Source organism: Canis lupus, chromosome 2 (genome assembly GCF_048164855.1).
Source record: "Canis lupus baileyi chromosome 2, mCanLup2.hap1, whole genome shotgun sequence".
Lineage (NCBI taxonomy): Eukaryota > Metazoa > Chordata > Mammalia > Carnivora > Canidae > Canis > Canis lupus.
The window spans coordinates 67,990,984-68,011,315 of record NC_132839.1 but is presented as its reverse complement, the minus strand read 5'-3'; the positions used below and the strand labels follow the sequence as shown (position 1 = coordinate 68,011,315).

Below are 20,332 nucleotides of genomic sequence, written 5' to 3'. Positions count from 1 at the left end.
CCCAGAAAGAATAACAAAAGATTATTTCTGGAGACATATTTCCAAATATTTTTCTACATGTTCTGCATCAAGTTTGGCCCTAAAAGAAAATATTCTGGGCTGCTGAGATATATTCTCAACAAAGAAAATGTTTATAAACAGACTCACTTTGCTTGCTTCACCCTGACACAGCAAAGTTGATCAAGTGAGGAAGCTATGAGGCAGACAAAATAAAACGGCATTTTCCCTGGTGGAGACTCAATCTTATCCCTGCTGCAGTCCTTTCTCTCTCCCTTGTCTGTGACCATGGCTTCCAGTTCTTTCACCCGCCCATGCAGAAGCCTCCAGAGAAAATCCTTCCTTTTTCTACAGGCTGCAGGCTTTTCCTTGCTAAAATCTCTTGTTTTTGCTCCTTCAGGGAAACAAAGGTGAGGAGGAAGGAGTAACAGGCTGTAGTCAATGGTTAAGTCATAAAAATCTGCAGCGCATTCAATTTGCTCAAGCTAAACTCAATGGAAAATTTTCAAGTTCCTTATTTCAACCCTTGGAACACTTAACACCCCTTTTAAGTCCCTATAACGAACAGGACTCAATCTATTGGCCTCAGCTTCCTGAGGCTGTATTTGATGACATCCAAGGTCTGGTGCAGTTTAAAAGTCGAGGACACTCCAATTTGTACAACCAGAGTAGAAGAGTCAACATCCCTGACCTCTCAAATCCAGCCCATGACATCCCCTTGAATTCTCACATCATCTAAGCACTTGCCACCAGAGTCACTGCCTACTTAAAAAACAAGGCTGGATTCACAGCTGCCCCCCATTTTGAAGTTATCTTTGCATCCCCAGAACCTAGCACAGAAGTGTCCCAAGTTGGATGGCACAGTGTGCCAGTGACTGAGGCCAAAGTTTACCCCTTTGAAAGTTAACAAGTATTTCTAGCAAGATCGACACTCTCTGAAATGTCAGGAGGGAACATGTTTCCTTTCACTTTCAAATTCCAAACCAGAATTCATTTTACCTGAACTAAACACTCAGGAAATAATGTGCTCCCCTGATCACAAGTAGCCAGCCAGATGGACTGAAATGACACATACTACCAGTTTAGAGGACATTAGATGAGGGCTGGATTGGTGTGTTTTTGCTCTATTATCCCCATTTCATACAACAGAAAACTGAGGCTCAGAGGTACTTTTTCCTAAAGGGCCTCAAGTACTATGCAAGTTATTTAAACTCTCGGAATCTATTTCCTCATTTGTAAAATGAGGATGATAAAAATACTCATTTCACACAGGGCTGCAGTAAGCTAGTATTTATTTTGACAAGAAGCCTGAGGGTCAGAGGTTTAGTAACTTGCAGTAGTCATGCAGATGGCACATGGCTGGCTGACTTCCTGTCCTCTAGCTTCCTGCCTCTGCTCTCCCGGCACACGGGAAATGGGTCTAAGGTTTTCAGCTTTTAAATCCAAATTTCTAAGCTCAACCTTTCCATTAGAAGTTATTTTGTGACATTCTGGAAGCAAAACCATCTTTCGGAAGACTGTCTTAAATGTACTCTACATGCAATTATCTTTGTAAAATGCTAAAATGTACTATTAAAAGATTCTCACCTAGGTCATGAAAATTTTCTTCAGGTGGAACAATGACCTTGAGGTCTCCTTCCTGCTGGGATGATTTCCTCATGCCATTACCATCTCCTGCTTTCTCACTGGACCCTTGAACCAGCCGTTTGCCATCATAGGCAGCTGGAAGGACTGGCACCTGGGAAGGGCCAATTTCTGATTCTCGGCCATTAATACATTCAGTGGTGGTCTTCACGGGGGCTGAGGGCCAGGACTGCTCAGGGGAGGGCAGCTCCCCTGCGGAGTCTCTGGCAGGTGGCACATCATCGGCTTTCTTAGCACCGAGACTTACTGCTGGCAAACAGGAGGTCCTAAGGGAAGGGTCCTCAGCTCTCGGCCCCGCCATTTGCTCTGGTCCCATTGGATCCTCAGGTGAGTCTGCTCCCCTCTTCAAGCCCCTCCCTGCCCAACAGGTGCTATGCCCTGCAGGAGTTGCTTCCTGGCTGCCCTGCTCTCCCTGAACAGAGCTCAGCCACACACTCCTGTCTGCAGCATTTCCGAGGCACGAACTGTTCTGACTCTGTCCCTTCCCTGCCAGCGGCACCTCATGGGGCCCATCCTTGCTGCACCCCTCTCCCAGTGCTCCCGTAGCACCTGGTTGGCCACCCACAGCAGACTGCACGTTGACAGCCAGCCTGTGGTGCCCCTCCTCAGGACCCATGGCTCTGTTCCCTGCCAGCGGCCCAGGGGGCAGATGGCTGTTCTCAGCCATCAGGCTGGGACTTGGGGCTTCGCTCTTGTTCATCCTGGTGGCTGACGTGTCCTCTTTCCCAACCAGGTTGCTTGCGGTCTGCGGGCCCTCCTCATGCCTGTCGAGGCCAGCGGGCGCCAGCATGCACTCGGCTGTGCTGGTGGAGATGATGGCAGCATCACTCAAGTCCTCCATCCTTGCTGCGGTGGGTGGCTCATCATCCTGCGGGGCAGCGCCCATCATGACTGCCTCGCGGCCTTCAGAGGTGCTCGTGGAAATCATGGTGGTGTCACTGATCTCCTCCACTCGTGTGACCGAGGGCTGGACTTCCTCCCGAGGGGCAGCGCTGGACACAGGGCCCTCACAGTCTTCTCCCGAGCTGGTGGAGATGATGGCACTCCCGTCTTTCTCTTCCAGGATGGTAGCAGGTCGCGCCTTTTCACTTTCTGCAAGGACACCAGAAATAGAGGCCTCGCACTCCTCTGCTATGCTGGTGGAAATGAGTGCACACTCATCTTTTTCCTCCTTGCTGGTTGAGGCAAGAGGGCTTTCAACTTCTGCGGGTGCGCTGGGCATGGGCCCCTCAAAGTCATCAGTGCTCGCCAGGCTGGGGCCTGGAGTGCTTTCTTCGGCAGCAGCCACTGGCGGCTGACTGTCCACACATGTGATGGTTGTGGCGCTGGAAATGGGCACTTCGAACTCTTCCCCTATGCTTGTGGAAATCATGGCACACTCATCTTTCTCTTCATTTCTCATCGCGGGGAGTTGGCTTCCATCTCCTGATACCGCACTAGGCATGGGGACCTCAAATTCCTCCATGTTTATTCCGGTGCCTTCCATACTTTCTCCAGTTCGAAGGGCGCTTGAATGACCTTCTTCCATGCCTGTAACTGTGCTTAACTGAGTGGTGTAGTCATTTGTGGTGCTGGTGGAAATCATCAAGCCTTTGCCTGGACTTTTGGCCCCAGCTACACAAGTTTGGTTGGTAACACTATCACTGGCTGTAGTGGCCATAAGGCCATCGCATTCTTCATGGTCCACAGAAGTGATGATACCTTCGTCTTCTTTTCCACTGGGTGATGTGTGACCAGCTTCCCGTTCTGGGACTGCCCCTGATGCAAGTACCTCATAACTGCCTCCCACCAAGCCAGTTGAAATAGTGGTATCCTCAACTTTTTCTTTTCTGTTGAGCAGACTGTCACTCTGACCTGAAGCAGCACTAGTCATGGGACCCTCGCAACCCTCGGGAATCGGTGCCACTTCACCCTTCCCTGAAGCTGCACTGGTCACACTACTTTCTACAATCCCTTTTGCACTGGAGCAGATCTCTACATGTTTCATGCCCTTCTCTGCACCACTCATGCTGTCAACCTTGCTCTCATTGGCATTGGTGATGGCAGGTCCGGCATCAGCTCCCATGCACCCTGCTGCAGTACCAATCTGACTGTCACCTTCTTCAGCACTTCCACAAATCGATACACCTTCGCTTTCCTCCTCTGTCCCAGTGCAAGTGGATGCATGACCAATTTCATTTCCTCTTCCAGTACTGGTCACCACCCCTTCGCCTTCCTCATCCTCCTCTTTTGCACCTGTGCTAGTTACGATTCCTTCATCATCACATGGCCCAGCGGCAACCGATGGCACATTAGTGGCTTCTTTGGCTACTGTGCTGTCCATTGCACTCTCTCCACTGTCTTCTGATTCAGAACTTAGAGCAAAGCCCTCACTGCCCTCTTCTGAACCTGTGCAGCTCGCCGGCCCCTCTCCATCTTCTTCTGTTATTCCTGTGCTGGTGACGGCACTTTCGCCTTCTGCCCCATCATTCACAGAAGCATCTCCTTCCTGGGGGGCACTGGTTCCTGGTGGCGTGTCGTTACTGACCAGGGCCACACGCTCCTCTTGTTGCTCGGCGCCTGTTACAGAGCACATAACAGAGGTAGCACTTCTCCTTTCTGCTCCGGTGCATGTCACAGTCCCCTCAGTCTCTTTTTTGGGGTCCATTCTTGTCAGATTTCTCTGGAATCCATCCACCTCTTCACTGCTTAAGGAGCCCTCCCTTATTTCTGTCCCGGCACTTGTCACTGCACCATCACTTTCAACTTCACTAATAATAAAGGCAACAGTTCCTTCAGCCATTTCCGAGTCTCTACGTGAAGAACCATCACACTTTTCTTCAGAGCCAGCACTAGTGACAGCATCATCTTTCTCTTCTGTCACACCACTGTTGACATTGTCTTCAACCGTAATTGTGTGAGCAGCCACAGGCTCCACTGCCCTTTCTTCAGATTCAACCATGGCACACTCTCCACTCTCTCCTTCCTTGGTGCTTGTGAGGAAAGTTTCACTTTCAGCAAATCCTTCTGTGACAATACCTCCACCTTCTTCAGCTGCAGCAAAGACAGTGCATTCACTGGCTTCTGCCCCAGCATGGAGAGGATTGTTTCTAGAACATGCACCTGTTATGAAGCCTTCATCTGCCTCAATGCTGGTGCAGGGCACAGCTACCTCACCCTCTCCTGTTTCTGAGGAAGTGGTTGTGGCGTCCCCTGCCTTTACTGTGTGTAAGGGAACACCTTCATCCTTTCCTGCAGTACTAGTGGCAAGAGAAGTCTTCTCTGCTCTGCCAGACCCAGCTGCCCCATTGGCAGTCTTTTCATTCCTCTGCTGTAACACGGAGAAAGCAGCGTTACTTCCAGCACTGGTGTCAACCTCATTGTTTTCAGTCCTTCTTTCAACTGCAACTGATGTGTCTTCTGTATCACCTGGGCCACTACTACATTTATGCTGTACAGTCTCAGCATCTTGTTCTGTACTCATGCCTACTGCAGGGTCAATAGTGATGCTATGCTTTTTGCCATTTTCTAGTACAGCTCTCACTGTCTGCTTTGAACTGGGCTCTGTGTTAAAGTCACTTTCTCTCCTGGTCATGTCCATCAAGCTGCCTGCCTTGTTAGCATTCTCATTATCCATATTCACATCTATTAGCTTGCTGTCAATGTTTACTTTTCCTTGTCTAGTGTGCAGCACAGTGGGCTGGTCACCTTCTGGAATGTGTCTTCTGTTATCCATGTTTGCTTTTGTTGGCGTATCTACTGTGGAAACTACCCCACTTTCCTTGCTGTCATGTGTCCTAGGGACTTCTGGTTCTCTAACAGTCGCACTTTGGTTAGGAATATCAGAGTGCTCCATGAGTGAGGTGCTGGCTGTGCTGCCTTCTAAAACAGTCGTTTTTTCAATCAAAGGATTTACATCTGCATCACGAGATTGTTTCTGAGGCATAACAGTTACTGAACTTAAGGATGGTGAAGGATCTAAATTTGGGGAATGTTCATGATCAGCATGTCCTTGAGCAACATGTTCTTCAGTGGGTCCGGTTGTGTTTTTCAGATTCTTTTGTGTCCTATCATTTTCTGATGGGGCTCGACACAATGGTCTATGACTAGTTTCAGAGTCTGTGTTTGTTTCATAAGTTCCCTGTTGAATGGGTTCTTTCTCCCCAGGATTCAGTTTGGACACAGTACTTTGGATATGCACTTTCTTAGTCAGGGTGCCCTTATGGTCAGCGTGTTTTTCTGAATTACTAACAACTCCTGTCCCACGTCCTGATTTACAGGCTACAACTGCTGTTTTTGAATCTACTGTGGAAGTTCTTAATTCATCATTTAGAACCATGATAGTGGTTTTATGTTTCATAATATTTTCAGAGTCAGGGTCTTGCTGCGAATTATTATTATTGCTGTCTTGGGTTTTAGATACTTCAAATACATTTTCAACAGCTGGCTCAGAATCAATTTCCATTGGCTCTTGTTCAGGCATTAATGTGACATCACTGGTCTTTTTGGGTTTCTGAACAGAGGAAATATTGGGAGCACTCAAAGAGTTTGCTGATTTTTCTTCTCCTTTGGTCATTTCTTGGGACAAGCTTCCTCTTCGGTTTTCACATAACCTTCTACTTAATTTCCTTTCCATAAGTGAACTATTCCCTCTGCCCTTTTCATGGTTACTGTCAACTTCTTTACCATCCTTGTCATCTGATTTTTCTTCCTTCTTTTTCACTTCCTTGCTACCATGCTTGAAGCTTCTGCTTTTGTGCCCATCTGATAACTTCCTCTCGGGTCTGGAGGAGCCTGAATCTTTATCAGCCTTATATTTCTCCTTTGCTAATGCTAACTTGGTTCTGTGATTAGAATCCTTCTGTGCACCATGTGAAGTAGAGGCACTATCCGATACAGCTTCAACACTACTTTCCTCAGGTTTGTCTTCAACTTTAGACTTTCGCTGTTTATCTGGGTCATTCTCCTCTGTATTCTTCTCTTTATCTGGTTTTGGAGTGGCTGTCTGTTTTGTGACAGTTTCTTGTGATTCCATTTCAACTACTTTTAACTGTTTACCTTGACTTTTTGGCTTTTGGTTAGACCTTAACGTAAGTTTCTCCTCTAGTAAGCTCTTTGTTTTTCGCTTTTCCTTGTGAACAACCTCTTCTGGTTTTGAATTACTATCTAAATTAGTTGAGTCTGTATCACACTTATCCTCTGAGTAACTTTCACTTCTTCTCTGTAATGTGATTCCATGTTGCTTTGAACTCAGAGAATCTTTCTGAATTTTAGAATCACTTGATCTTCTTGATTTGTGCTCTGCCTTAGTTTTTTCGGCTGATATGTGCCGCTCTTTTTTGTTGTTTTCTTTACGAACATTCTCATCTGTTTTTATAATATATTCAGAAACCGGCTTTCCATCTTTGCCTAAGATGGATAATTTCCTTTCATTCTTATGTTTACTTTTTCGTTCAGTTTTATCATCTGAAGAAAGTTTGGTTTGTTGACTTTGCTTTTGAATATTTTCATCCACTTTTAAACTTTTCTCGGAAGAGTGAAGCTCAGACTCATCACTTGTTTTGTGCAGACAGTCACCTTTATATTTATGTTTTGCAAATAATTTGTCTTCTGACAGAGTCTTCTCTTTTTCAGGCTTCTCCTTAGAGGATTTCGCCTCTTTCTTAGGTAGGCTCTTCATATGTGGGGTTTCAGAATCATCTTTTTTTAGATGCTTTTCATTTTTAAGTGTGCTTTTCTGTTTCTGGGGCTCTTCTGTGCCAATTTCTGACCGTTCCACTTGCCTTTTCCCATCTCTTGTATCAGGCTCTTCTTGGGTCCCTTCCACCACAACAGGGGTAGATGTGCGTCTTTTATGTTCTCTTTCTATTTTGGACTCATTTTTGTTTTCATCAGCTGGATGCAAAGACTCTGAAAGTCTCCGGGCAGGTTTACTTGGTTCACTTTTGGCATGAACATGCTTCAGATCCTTTGAAGAAGATACCTTTTCCTTTTCACAATGCTGTAAAAAAACACAAGTTAAAATATGAGCAATACTAAAGTCAATTTTTATTTTCAAACTTAATATTTAGATACAGTGGATATGCTGAATGCTACCATGTGTCACATGTCACTTAATCTTAGCCAGCAACCTGTGGTAGGTACTGGTGATCTCATTTTATGCACCAGGAAACTGAAGCTCAGCGTGACTCCATAACCTGATAACCAGACAAGTTTACAGGATTTAATTTTCAGTTGAAGACTCTTCCCACTACATCACAGATGTTTGTGCAGAGACTAGTTATTTCTCCTTAGACTTATCCATCACCTGGGAGGACTTTAACTCCAAATTGTTAAAGCTCATTAATACCCAGTAAGTACTAATAAATATAAGCTGCATGAATGATAATTGATGTTCTTTTTAGACCTAAAGCATAATACCTGATGATGAAGACAATTTAAAAATTTCACTGAAATAAAGGTTTCCTAAATTTTAATTTAGGAGCATGAATTATTTATGGAAACCTCATGAATCCAGGCTGCTTGTAGGACATTCAATACACACAATAACACAATAACTCACTGTAAGTAACTGTATCACATATAAAGCATGCTATGTTTATGTATCCAAAGGAAGACACTGATGAACTAGTGCATCTGACCCTTCCTTCCTGCCCCGCAGTATGGCACTGAGGAGATTATTAATATTAACAAGTGAATGCTGACTAAATACACTCACTGACTACATCCTGTAATTATGCTTATTCAAATAATGTGCTGAAGGTCTCAGAAAGATCTGTGTCTTTGGGTCAGTTTATCATTGCACCTTCCTTACAATGCAACACAAAGATTAACGCAATTCTACTAACTCAGAGTAGGACACAGCAAAATATTAAAAAATACATTAAAATTAAACTCATCAAAGAAAAAAATTAGGATTTTATCAACCTAATTTTATAGTGAGTTCCAACCAATTAATGTGAATAAAATTTTATGAGATAATTTTTCAAAGAAATTTATTACAAAATGAAGTTAAATATTTTAAAACATGCCATTAAAAACATCAGGACATATTTATAAATATGCCCCTAATTTCTGAATAAAGAAATCAAGATTTATTGGCTATGAACAAATAATTACTAAATTATTAGTTTTCCCTTGGTAATGTTAGCATAGTTTGGGTATGGGGGTGCCTGGCTGGCTCATTTGGAAGAACATGAAACTCTTGATCTCTCAGGGTCATGAGTTCAAGCCCCAGGATGGATGTGGAGCCTACTTAAAAAATGTTTGGCTTCAGAATTATAAATATGGCAGAGTAAATAAAGATTTAAATCCAGTGAAAGCAAAAGTTTATCCCAAGAAAATAATCCAAATGAGATAAAGAAATTAACTCACTGAATATATTTTTACTATTTAAATTGATCAGAACTTGGAAGTAATCTAAGTGGTCAACTCTAAGGAAATGCTTAAATGATGGTATGTCTATTCAGTAGAATACTATACAATCGTTAAATATAGGATTAGAAGCTTAGAAGGTAACATTGAGTAAGAGGGAATGTTAAAATCCTTTTGCAAGATTACATCTACTCTAAAAAATTATGTACATTTGTGGAAGAGAATGAAATGCAAGAGAATGAAATGGATGGTCTGCTATGGCATAGGGATTTCAGCCTCCCTCCGCTTTCTTTACCATTATCACTACTAGCAACTTTGTTATTGTCAATATAAGAAATGGGCGGGGGGGGGGGTTGGGGGGGTAAGGGAAAGGAAAGTAGAAAAAAGTAGGTATTACCTGGATAAAAGAGCACGGGAATCAACTGGCCAAAATGAGGAATTCAGGCCATAACAGGACGGCGATTCAAGAATGATGAGGGTGAGGGATTTTTAAATTTAACTTGGAAAAGACCAAACTTAGCTCTGAGTTTTCCTTCAAGGGATTGAGTGGCCTGTATCTAACAAAAGAACATTTAAAATGGGTTTTATTAAGACACACCTCACTTGTCTTGAGAGTTTCTTTGGAATCTTCTTCAGATTGCAGTTTCTTTTTAGAATTCTCTTCAACATTCCTAAGTGGGAGGAAAAAGTCATACATTTGAATCAAATATAAGAATTTCTTAGGAAGATTAAAAAAAAATTAGTTTTCTTTCCTTTATTATAAACACTTAATCCATAAATGAAGACTCGTTACATTTCAATTTAACTCCTATCTTAGTCAACAGAAGCAAACACAATTCTCAAAGTGACACAGACTAACTTACTTTTGGTGCTAAAGCAAAGGATACTTGAAAAAAAATTCCTGATTTGTTGCTTAAAGATGAATATTTTATGGGCTATAGATTTTGAAAGTCTTACCATGTTTTGAGTAAACAGGAAAGTCATATTTATTCAGATCAACAGGAATAAGTTACAGTAAGAAAACCGAGAGCAGACTTCTCTGAGTTCTGTCAACTACTGATTCAGCTACCCTGAAGTCTGTGACAAATGTACATAATTGCATCCTGATTATTGCCTATGGCTCCCAGCATGTCAGAGCTATTTTCAGTCTCTTCAGCTTTCTAAGTTTTATGGAATTCACTCTGAGAATGCAATGATAAGTAAGAATTTGGTTCAGCCCTCTGGTTTATGGGGGGGAAGCATAAGGTACTGTTGAAGAGAATGCCCAAAAGCCTGGAAGATGGAAGCAGTCATTGTAAATAAGAGGTTATTGAATGTCCACAGTGGGGATATTTCCTGAGTGTTCTAGAGGGTCTAGAAACTCACTGAAATTCTAGAAAAAACTGTGTCTATGGATGTGCGTTTTTCCAGGGAGAATCCAAAGCTGCTGTCAGATTATGAAAAAGCCCTGGGGATCTCCCCCCAAAAAGACAGTAAGATACACTACTTTGAACTATAGATACTAACACAATGAATTATGATATGAAAAGTGAGACTCCACAGTTTTCATAAACATGCAATGATACACACATTCACAGTATGGCTCTTTATTGTCACTGCCAATGCTCTCTTCTGAAAGCATGCCAGGGAATGTGACAATGGGAATGCTGCCAGATAAAATATGTACCTTGAATCTTTCTTTCTTTTTTTGCTTAAGGCTACCTTTTTCTCTAAAACTTTCCGTTCTTTAAGGACTTCTTTAATTCTTGGGGTTTTAGGCTCCAAACTCTTTGTTGATGATTCTTCTAAGTCCACACTATTTTTGCCTAGGAAAGAAGGAATCAATAAACTGAATTTCAGAACGGAGTTTATAAACAGTGTAGTATTTCGTTTTCATTAAGATTTTCTAATCACTGCAAAAATGCTTTATGGCTTTAGTACTCTGAAGTTATGGTGGAATAAAATAGAATTTTAGATGGAGGAGTCTTACCTTTATTTCAAATGCACATGTATGTGTGTATGGTTTTATATACTATAGAGGATCAGTGCCCAGAGGAAGTTCAGTTTTGTTCAATTCTAGACAAATGTCTGTCACTTTAGTTAACATAAAGCATAGATTAATTCTACTAACATCACCAGCAAGGCTTGATTACTCACAGGTTAACAATTCATTTTCCAATGATGATTCAATTCCACAATCATTGGGAAATAAATAAGTTGTATAAGCTGGTACCTGACAGAATGTTTAGACACAGAAATAGAATTTAAAAAGTGATCCAACACATCAGATTAAATAGGAAATCTCCCATACCTAAAGAAAATACACATTTCTTCATACAGCAGCTTTTTTGAGATGGAATTTAGATCATTTTATAATCTCATAAGTAATATGAATATATAAAAAACAATGAAGTATATAAGATATTTTAAAATATTAAAGTTAACATGTCCTATACCTTGACTCTTAGCTTTCGAAGACTTTGTTTTTTCAGCTTTCTGCTTTCGTTTTTCTTCAAGTTTCTCTCTATTAATTTGCCTTCTTAAAAGCCTTTCTTCTTTTTCTTTAGCCTAAAACCACAAAATATTCACAATTATCCTAACCAACCATCAGGAAAAAGCAAAAACAACTGAAAAAAAATGTTTGCCCTTCAAATGTTCTTACAAAATAATAAGCTTTGCAAAGGTGCATATTCATTACACAATTTGAAAACTACCAGAAGAGTAACAGACAGATATGATGCCAAAGGCATTATTTTGGGAAATGGTGGTTTAATAAACCAGTTAGTTTAATTAGAAGGAGAGCTGTGAGGTGCACCTGGGTGGCTCAGTCAGTTAAGCATCTGACTCTTGATTTCAGCTTAGGTCATCATCTCAGGTTTGTAAGACTAGGTCCCATGTGGGGCTCTACACTGTGCATGGAGTCTGCTTAAGATTCTGTCTCTCTGCCTCCCTCTGCCCTCTGCCCCACTGCTCTCACTCTCAAAAAAACAACAACAACAAAAAACCACAATAAACAAAATCCTATTGCATTAAAAAAAAAGATAGTTGTTAAAATATATATGAACATCAAGTATACATAGGCGAATCTCTGTTAACCTTTAAATTATTCTTCAAGGAGAAAGTTGAAAAGTTGAAGCAAAGCGCCAGGTAAAGGACTAGTTAGTAGGTACAACAAATACAACTTGCTAGTTATGCTCTCAGGACCCAGGTTTTGAACATGGGATTTTCTGCTTTCCTATTTAAAAAAAAAAAAAAAAAAAAACCAAGAATCCAGTCATTCTCGGTTACTCCCACCATCCTTTCTCTGCTCAGAACTCAAAGTCTCAAAGTGCCCAAAACCCTAAGTACAGGCATTAACTCCTGATGAAGTAAGTTTCTCAAAAGATAAGCCACTGGGCAGCCCAGGTGGCTCAGCGGTTTGGCGCTGCCTTTGGCCCAGGGTGTGATCCTGGAGACCTGAGATCGAGTCCCATGTTGGGCTCCCTGCATGGAGCGCCTGCTTCTCCCTCCGCCTGTGTCTCTGCCTCTCTCTCTCTCTGTGTCTCTCATGAATAAATAAATACGTCTTAAAAAAAAAAAAAGAGATAAGCCACTATCAGCATTTCTACTTCCTTCAAATAATTTTTCTAATATTTTCTCATTCTAAGATGTCCAATTCCTATTTTAATGTTTCTAAAACTGTGAATCATCTTAAAACTGATATACACATATGATGAAGCAACAATTTTTTTTCTCAAAGAAGGTATAATAATCCAAGGACACATCTTGTAACTAGAAATTATGTAGACTGCACTTCCCATCTGTTGATGGCTGCACATCCTCTGTACGGCTCAATCCACATTGGATTCAAACATGTCCATCCTGTGAAGCATTCATTACTAGTTTTTCACTATTGATCATAATGACACGAACACCCATGTCCCATGTTTATGTCTGTTCTGCCTCATTAAACGCCAGGTTCTGAAGGCAGAACTGATGTGCCACGGTTCGTTGCGCTGCCCAGTGCCTTGTACACAGACTAGTTTTCAAACCTTATTAAATAGGTTAAAATAGCAAGAGATCAAGTCTGACTTACAATTGACTGGCGCCTTTGTTCTACAGTAAGCTCATCGTCAGAATCACTGTAATACTTTGAGTAAAGATATGGTTTGTGAACATAAGCATGCCGTACACTTTTTGCTTTTCCTTCACTGGGATCACTGGTTTGAGTTTTTGTTTTGTTCTGCTTGTTCTTCTCTTCATCTGGAAGAAAGCCAATAGAAAAAGGAGTGCTTCTATGAAATGCCAATAAAATCAATACTATGCTTGATCAACATCAAGCAGCAAAAACAATACCAATGTAGTTAAAGTGTATTTGTAGGTCCAATGGGAAATATCAGTATGCAAAAAATCAGAAATAAACATTTTTGAAGGCTGTAATCCATATCTTACTTTATTTTTTTACAATTAGCTTCTCACACATAAAGAAAGCAAAGAAAAAGAAAAATTGTATCTCTTGTCATTTATGGTTCCTAAGCAAACAGTTAATTCTCATTTGTATGCCAGTGGACTTGGTATGAATATTCTATCATTATAAGACTGAACAGATTTACTCTAAGCCACACTTTATTTTTTTTAATTCAAGATTTTAATGACCACCTAAAAGTCTCACATTTATGCAAGAAGCAAGAGTTAATAACTGGCCCTCCACCAAGTATATACTAAAACCCTTCTGCTTTGGGGTGCCTGGGTAGGCAGACGGTTAAGTACCTGACTTCAGCTCAGGTCCTGATTTCAGGGTCCTGGGACTGAGCCCTGTGTTGGGCTCCACACTCAGCAGGAAGCCTACTTCTCTCTCTCCCTCTGCCCCTCTCCCTCTGCTTATTCTCAAATAAATAAATAAATAAATAAAATCTTAAAAATAAAATGCCTCTACCTTAGGAAGGTACGTTGCCCCATTATATAACAAGTAGAAAATTTGTAAGCAAGGTTTTTATTTCCTACCACTTAGTACTCTTAAAATAATCATCTTACTTTTTTAAAGATTTTACTTATTTAACAGAGACGAGAGAGAGAGAGAGAGAGAGAGAGAGAGAGAGAGAGAACAAACAGGTGGAGCAGCAGGCAGGGGGAGAGGGAGAAGCAGGCTTCCCACTGAACAGGGAGCCTGATGTGGGACTCGATCCCAGGACCTTTGGATCATGACCTGAGCCGAAGGCAGACGCTTAACCTACTGAGCCACCCAAGTGCCCCACCTTCTTACTTTTTGGATATCACACATGTAAAACCCTAGTCCTGTACAGGGAAAAATTTGAGAAGCCCCACAAAAGCACCTAGAATGAGAATTTTAATCAGGCTTCAGAAAGTAGGGTGCTCACAGGATGAATGGTATTCATCCTACATAGGGCCTACAGAACTGACCTCACAAGGAGATATGAAAAACAGTGAATGCTGATGTTGCTTTTTGGGCTGGTCATTTTGTTTTTGGGGATATTAAGAATGTAAAACAGGAGAGACTGAAAAATATATCCATGGAATTAAAAGCATCCACTTTTTCTCCTCTAGGATTTTCTCTCGAGGTGTTCTCTCCAAAAGCCAATGGCAAATTTACAAGATGCTATTTATAAGTAATTGAAATATTTGATTTTTAAAAAAGGTCATAAGCAGAACTTAATTATGGGATACAGAGGAGCACAAAGTGTTGGTTAGAAGCCCAGTCTCAGGTTTGAAATTGGCACTGGAGCTCAAAAGCTGTGTGACCCTAGACAGGATCCCTTCTCTTAATGACTATTTCCTCACTTGGACCTACTTCTCAGGGCTACTGTGAGGATTACAGAACCTAGTACACAGAGCAGTGTGATAACTTAATACAATGCCTGGATCACAGTGCGCTTAATATGGGCTAGCTGAAAAACAAACCATGAAGTATGGTTTTGCCCTGGGACAAGACAAAACTATGTTCTAGCTTCTTGGGTGGAATCAATTTCGAAGTCTCTGGAATGTCATGTCGACAGGAGGATCTGTTTGCCTGGGGGTTTACAGTCAAGTTAACTCATCTAACAGTATGATCTGGGTTGGGAGATTTGGGACAGGGGGTGTCAGCTTGATCTTTGGAGGCGTTGGGGACTGAGATCAGACACCGTGTCTACTTGATAGAGCTCCAGCAAAAACTTTGGACACTGGGGCTTATGCGAGCTTCCCTGGTTGGCAATTAGTCATATATATTGTCTGATATCAATGCCAGGAAAAGTAATGCTCTCCATGACTCCACTGGAAAAGGACAACTGGAAGCTCCATGTCTAGAACTTTCCTGGACTCCAGCCTATGTGCCTGTTACCTTGGCTAATTTTAATGTGTGTACCTCAGCTGTAATAAACCATAATCACAAATTTTAAAGCCGATTTCAGTGAGTTCTGTGAGTCCTTCTAGGAAATTATCAAACCTAAGTGTAGGCTTGAAGACCCCACATTTGTAACTGGTGTCAGAAGTAAGAACAATCTTGTGGACTATGCTCCTTCAACATCACCCATATGAACCCAGATACATACACTCACACATACAGCATCTTAATATACACTGTCTCATCTACATCTTCTAATAAACCTGGGGAATGGAGTTAAAAGATGGAGAACCAAGGCTTATTGAGTAACTTACCAAGCTTGCTCAGACAGACAACCTCGGAGCTGGGACTCAGAAACAAATCTTCCAACTACAAAGTCCCATGCTCTTGCCACTATACCACACTGTCTTTCACGATATAGCCATCTGAATATACAAATAATGCTCGACGGGAAGCTTCACAGAGGCATTATTAAGTAAAATGCTTTACCATCTGATGTAATCTCTCCTTCTTCCATGCTATCAGACATTACAACTTCCTCCTCAGTGTCTTCTTCAAAAGATGAGAGGTCACTGGTATGGACAGAGCTAACTGTGATGTCTGTAAGTCCATCCACATCAGAATCTATCAAAGAGCAATCTTCAAGAAGGAAATAAAACATGAAGATAAATCATGTTGTTACAAGAACATATTCAGCACCCAATTCCTAAATTACATTTATAATTTTCTGCATTAAGTACATGTCAAAGACCTTCAACTTTAAAAATAAAAATTGCTCAAAAAATGGAAAGAAATAAAGTCTCTCATCATTTATAACGAGTATCAAGGTAGAGCTGTTTTGGGGGAAAAAAAGGCAAACTAGTATTCTATAAAAATAACTAATTTATGATGTAAATGACATACACAACAGCAAATGTTAAGAAAGTGAAATATTTACTAATATTTTAAAGATTAGGATGTACAACTAATGAGTTAAATTGCCTGAAATAATGTGTGCATAAATTGCAGGTTAAATAAGGTTTAGAGCTTCTCTATTGATTTACTTTGTGAGTTGGTACACTGACATAGAATATACAAATGTTTATTTTTTATTCTTTAGCAAAGGGGATATGAGTTTTTAGGCTTTTGAAACACAAGTATCAAATAAATTTATTAAAATTTGAAAGATAATTTGACACCCCCACCCGGATAATTTTTGATCTGTAAACAGTTGTAGATTTTTGCAAGTTTTTATATACCTTCTTTTGTCCCTTCAATGGTTTTAGCTTTATTACTGTTCTTTTCTGAAGGGAGTTTTGAACACTCTACTTCTTTTTCCTTTACTTGCTTTTCCTCTTTCACTTTTTGTAATTCCTCACTCCTTTTTGAGTGATCAAATTTCTTTTCAGTCTTTTCCTTCTTTTCTTTCTTTCTTTCTCCTTTGTCATTGCTCTCTGGCTTCTTTTCACCTTTGTCTGTTGATTTGTTTTTTTGGTCACTGCTTTCCTGTTGAACCTCCTTAATTAACTGAATTGAACTATTGCTCTCTTTTGTATGATTTTTAATTTCTTCAACTGGACAAGGGAGATCAGTAAATTCTTCAGACTTAGGGGCTGTTTCCTGTCCTTCCCCTGCAGAGTCGGATGCAGATTTTTCTTTTTCGGCCATGTCCTCTGAAGTTCTCTCTTTTTCAGTACTAGTGTCCATGCTTGGCTGAGAAGGGAGTTTTTTGGATACTCTCTCGCTGGTCTTGGCATTTGATGTTTCTGTCGAAGCCCTGGCTGCACTAGCTTCTTGGTTAAGAGAAGTTATGGTTTCCAAGATTGACATGGCATCATTGGCTACATTAGCACTGGGTCCAGGAGTTGGGATACCTTTGAGGAAAAGACAAATATTAGAAAAAATTTATGCAAGGGCAACTTGATAGCTGTTGATTGAATGGCCGACTCTTGATTCTGGCTCAGGTCATGATCTCAGGGTCCTGGGACAGAGCCCCACATTGGGCTCCATACTTGGTGGGGAGTCTGCTTGAGGATTCTCTCCCTCTCTCTCTTTCCCTCCCTGGGATCATGCATGCGTTCTCTAAAATAAATAAATAAATATTTAAAGTAAAAAAAGAAAAAATATATGCAGAAGGCAAGCCACTGAATTAATGCTATAAGCCACTATCATCTTTATAAGACACATATGCTATAAAGGCCATTCATATACCTTTAGACTTTCAGATACCAGTGCTAATACCTAGCATATTATAAATTCTCTACTGTTCTAATACTAAATCATAGAAAGCTACCATGCAAATCTGGTAATTCTCTTTAGTTTAAATTTTAATTATTCCTTCTATTGAAACACACACATATACATTCAGTATATTAGTAAAATATCTATTATTTTGCATTAATGTAAAAAAGAAATGTTCTGTCAGTTGAGGAATATAGGGGATATTTAAAACAAATATAATTTCACTAGAGTAGCCAAGGAGAGATGTTTTAAGGAACTAAATATCTCTAACTTGATACTCAGTTCAAGAAGCAAAGCAATGGAACTGACCAAGAGTAAAAGCAAGGCACCTTGTGTAATGATGGAAGAGTCTGGTTTCTCATCATCAGGGACTGTACTGCCACTTGCTTCCTCTTTGTGATTTAGTGTAGCCAAAAACTCATGCACAGCTTTCTCCACTTGAGGTCTAAATGTGTGGTTGATCTTTGGATCCACAACCTGAGAAATAATTCGGTCAATACCAGACTCCAACATTCCTGATCTGAAACACAAGATAATTTTTACAGAGAGGTAAAAAAAAAATTTTTTTACTTTATCTGCATTAATTACTTTTAAATAAAATTGTTATCTATTACGTATATGTTCAACCTTAAATTGCCCCAAACCACTCACCTCCATATATGGAGAGAACAGGCAGTGGGAAATATACCACACTACAAGAAAGTCTGTATACCTTTTACCACCAGTGTCACAAGTGGAAATACTGAAGTAGACAAAATAAAAAACAAAACACCCTTAAAACTAGATACAATACACCATATCTAGAGCCCACACTTACAAGTGATGCGTACCTTACCCTAACCCTGGCAGGGCATATGGGAGTAAATGAACATAAAAGCTGAGTTCTGGGTATAAAATAAACCTATGTACTCTACAACTTTTTTTTTTTTAAGCAGAAATATGTAAGCCTTTTTGTAAGTATTAGGATCTCTAGGAAAACTGAAGAACACATACAGAGTATAATTTCATCAAACTTACAAAAAAAAAAAAAGCAAGCAAGCAAGCTTTAGAAAAACAAAAATAAAACTTAAGACTTCTGGCTTTCTTTGAATATCTTCCTGCTATAAAAACTTATGATTTATTCATTCAACAATTATGTTATGAGTGTCTTCTTAACAGGCACCATGCTAGTCACTGGTTCACTACAAATCAGACCTGATCCTTGGTCTGGCAGGAGAGACAGACACAAACAATTAAAATACCAGATAACAGGCATTACAATACACCATATACTGTAGGGAAAGAGTGGAATAAAGAATCACTAGATATGTTTAAGGTAATCTGGGAATGCTTCACAAAGGGGAGACATTTGTACTGAGCCTTGATTTGCACACAAAGAAGAATGGGTTTAGAGAGATAAACACAAGAGACAGAGGAGCAAAGGAGACAACAAAGTCTGAAAAGTGCAGAAAATCACAAAAGTGTGAGTAAAATAAGAGGACACAGATTTAAGTAATGCACCTAAAACTTAATTCTAAAACAAAACATAGCAAAGTAGACCGAACCACCTGAGGAGCTAATGTTCCTTGGATAGTGCTGGAAGAGCCAGGGGCTGTCCCTTCCAGCTTCTAGGCTTCAGGCTCCCTCTGCAGAATGGGGGGTGTGTTTCTCCTTATATTTTTACAATGCTATTTTTGAGTGCAGCTCGGTCTGGAGTAGAGGATGAATTTGATTTCCATTTCCTGAGGCACTTTGCTGCCTTGTGATACTATGATTTTACTTATGTGGGCCATAGAGAAAAATGAGTCAACACTGCACAAAGGAGGTAACCTGCTTTTTAAAGTTCTAAGATTAAAAAAAAAAGCGCAATTCCTACAAACATTGTTATATCTTAGAGGTGCCTTCAAAATGTAGCAGGTGGAAAAGAAAACAAGGACAAGCAACCTTAAAAATGTTTTAAGGCACAATACAAAGGTATCACATAAAAAATAAAAACCCACCGACCTTAAAATTATTGCTGTGGCCTCTCTCTGCCTATATTCCAGGTCTTTGTCTACTTCAGTCTAGTCTCCCACCGAGGTCAGCTCTGATCTTAAAGTGGAGGCCAGTCCTAGTCTCCCACCGAGGTCAGCTCTTAGTGGGCTTACTCGAGTGCGGTGTGGTCACAGGTGCCTCACCAGAGGGGAGAAGGCGAAGCCCTGTATCCATCTAAGGACAAAGGCAAAAGTGCCAGTAGGTGGTATTTTCCTGATTAGAGCTCCTTCCTTGTTTTCCTTTTAAATTGTTCAGTTAAGATCACTATTTAGAACTATCCAGCTAGCATTTTAGGTTCTGCTGTTCAAATGAATGCATAAAAAGACTACTAGATGTTCTGGTAGCTGAAGAACACCTGACAGTAGATGCCCGGGTCTATTCCTATGCTCTGGCATTGAAACATGCAAACACAAAGCCGTTTGAAGTTCCTTTCCTGAAGTTTTAAGGCCAAAGGACAGTAGCCCTTTTTTATAAACAAGACCACCAGGCCTCCTTCACTAAGTCTTTGTATTCAGCTTAATGTAGATTTGAAATTAGCTTTTTAATTAAATAAAAGCCAATGCAGAATACATGTGGTGATATGGAATTGTGATTACAGGTAGGCTGTAGTTTTCATTTAAATACTAAACTCTGGCAAATATTGAGAAAGAACATAAATGCAGATACCCAGTTTTTTTTTAAAGTGTCAGAATATCAATGATTAAATCGAACCATTCAAAAGTGCTGATATTAGCCAGGTTTTGTTCCACAAAAATGGCAATTGTAGATGGTTCAAGCTAATGGTCAACTGAATATTTCTCAAAGTCT

The 20,332-nt window shown here is 40.4% G+C and overlaps 1 protein-coding gene across 2 annotated transcripts in view; it reads right to left on the bottom strand.

Moving 5' to 3' along the window:
* The window catches only part of BOD1L1 (biorientation of chromosomes in cell division 1 like 1), a 54,780-nt gene that overhangs the window by 27,065 nt on the left and 7,383 nt on the right, over positions 1 to 20,332 (bottom strand). For both annotated transcript variants that reach the window (XM_072805977.1, XM_072805987.1), the window contains exons 3-10: positions 17,842 to 18,032; positions 16,531 to 17,145; positions 15,782 to 15,931; positions 13,049 to 13,215; positions 11,430 to 11,541; positions 10,661 to 10,799; positions 9,593 to 9,665; positions 1,585 to 7,621 (exon numbers count right to left, since the gene is read on the bottom strand). In XM_072805977.1, coding sequence (XP_072662078.1) covers positions 1,585 to 7,621; positions 9,593 to 9,665; positions 10,661 to 10,799; positions 11,430 to 11,541; positions 13,049 to 13,215; positions 15,782 to 15,931; positions 16,531 to 17,145; positions 17,842 to 18,032 — 7,484 coding nt within the window. The remainder of the gene's footprint in view (positions 1 to 1,584; positions 7,622 to 9,592; positions 9,666 to 10,660; positions 10,800 to 11,429; positions 11,542 to 13,048; positions 13,216 to 15,781; positions 15,932 to 16,530; positions 17,146 to 17,841; positions 18,033 to 20,332) is intronic.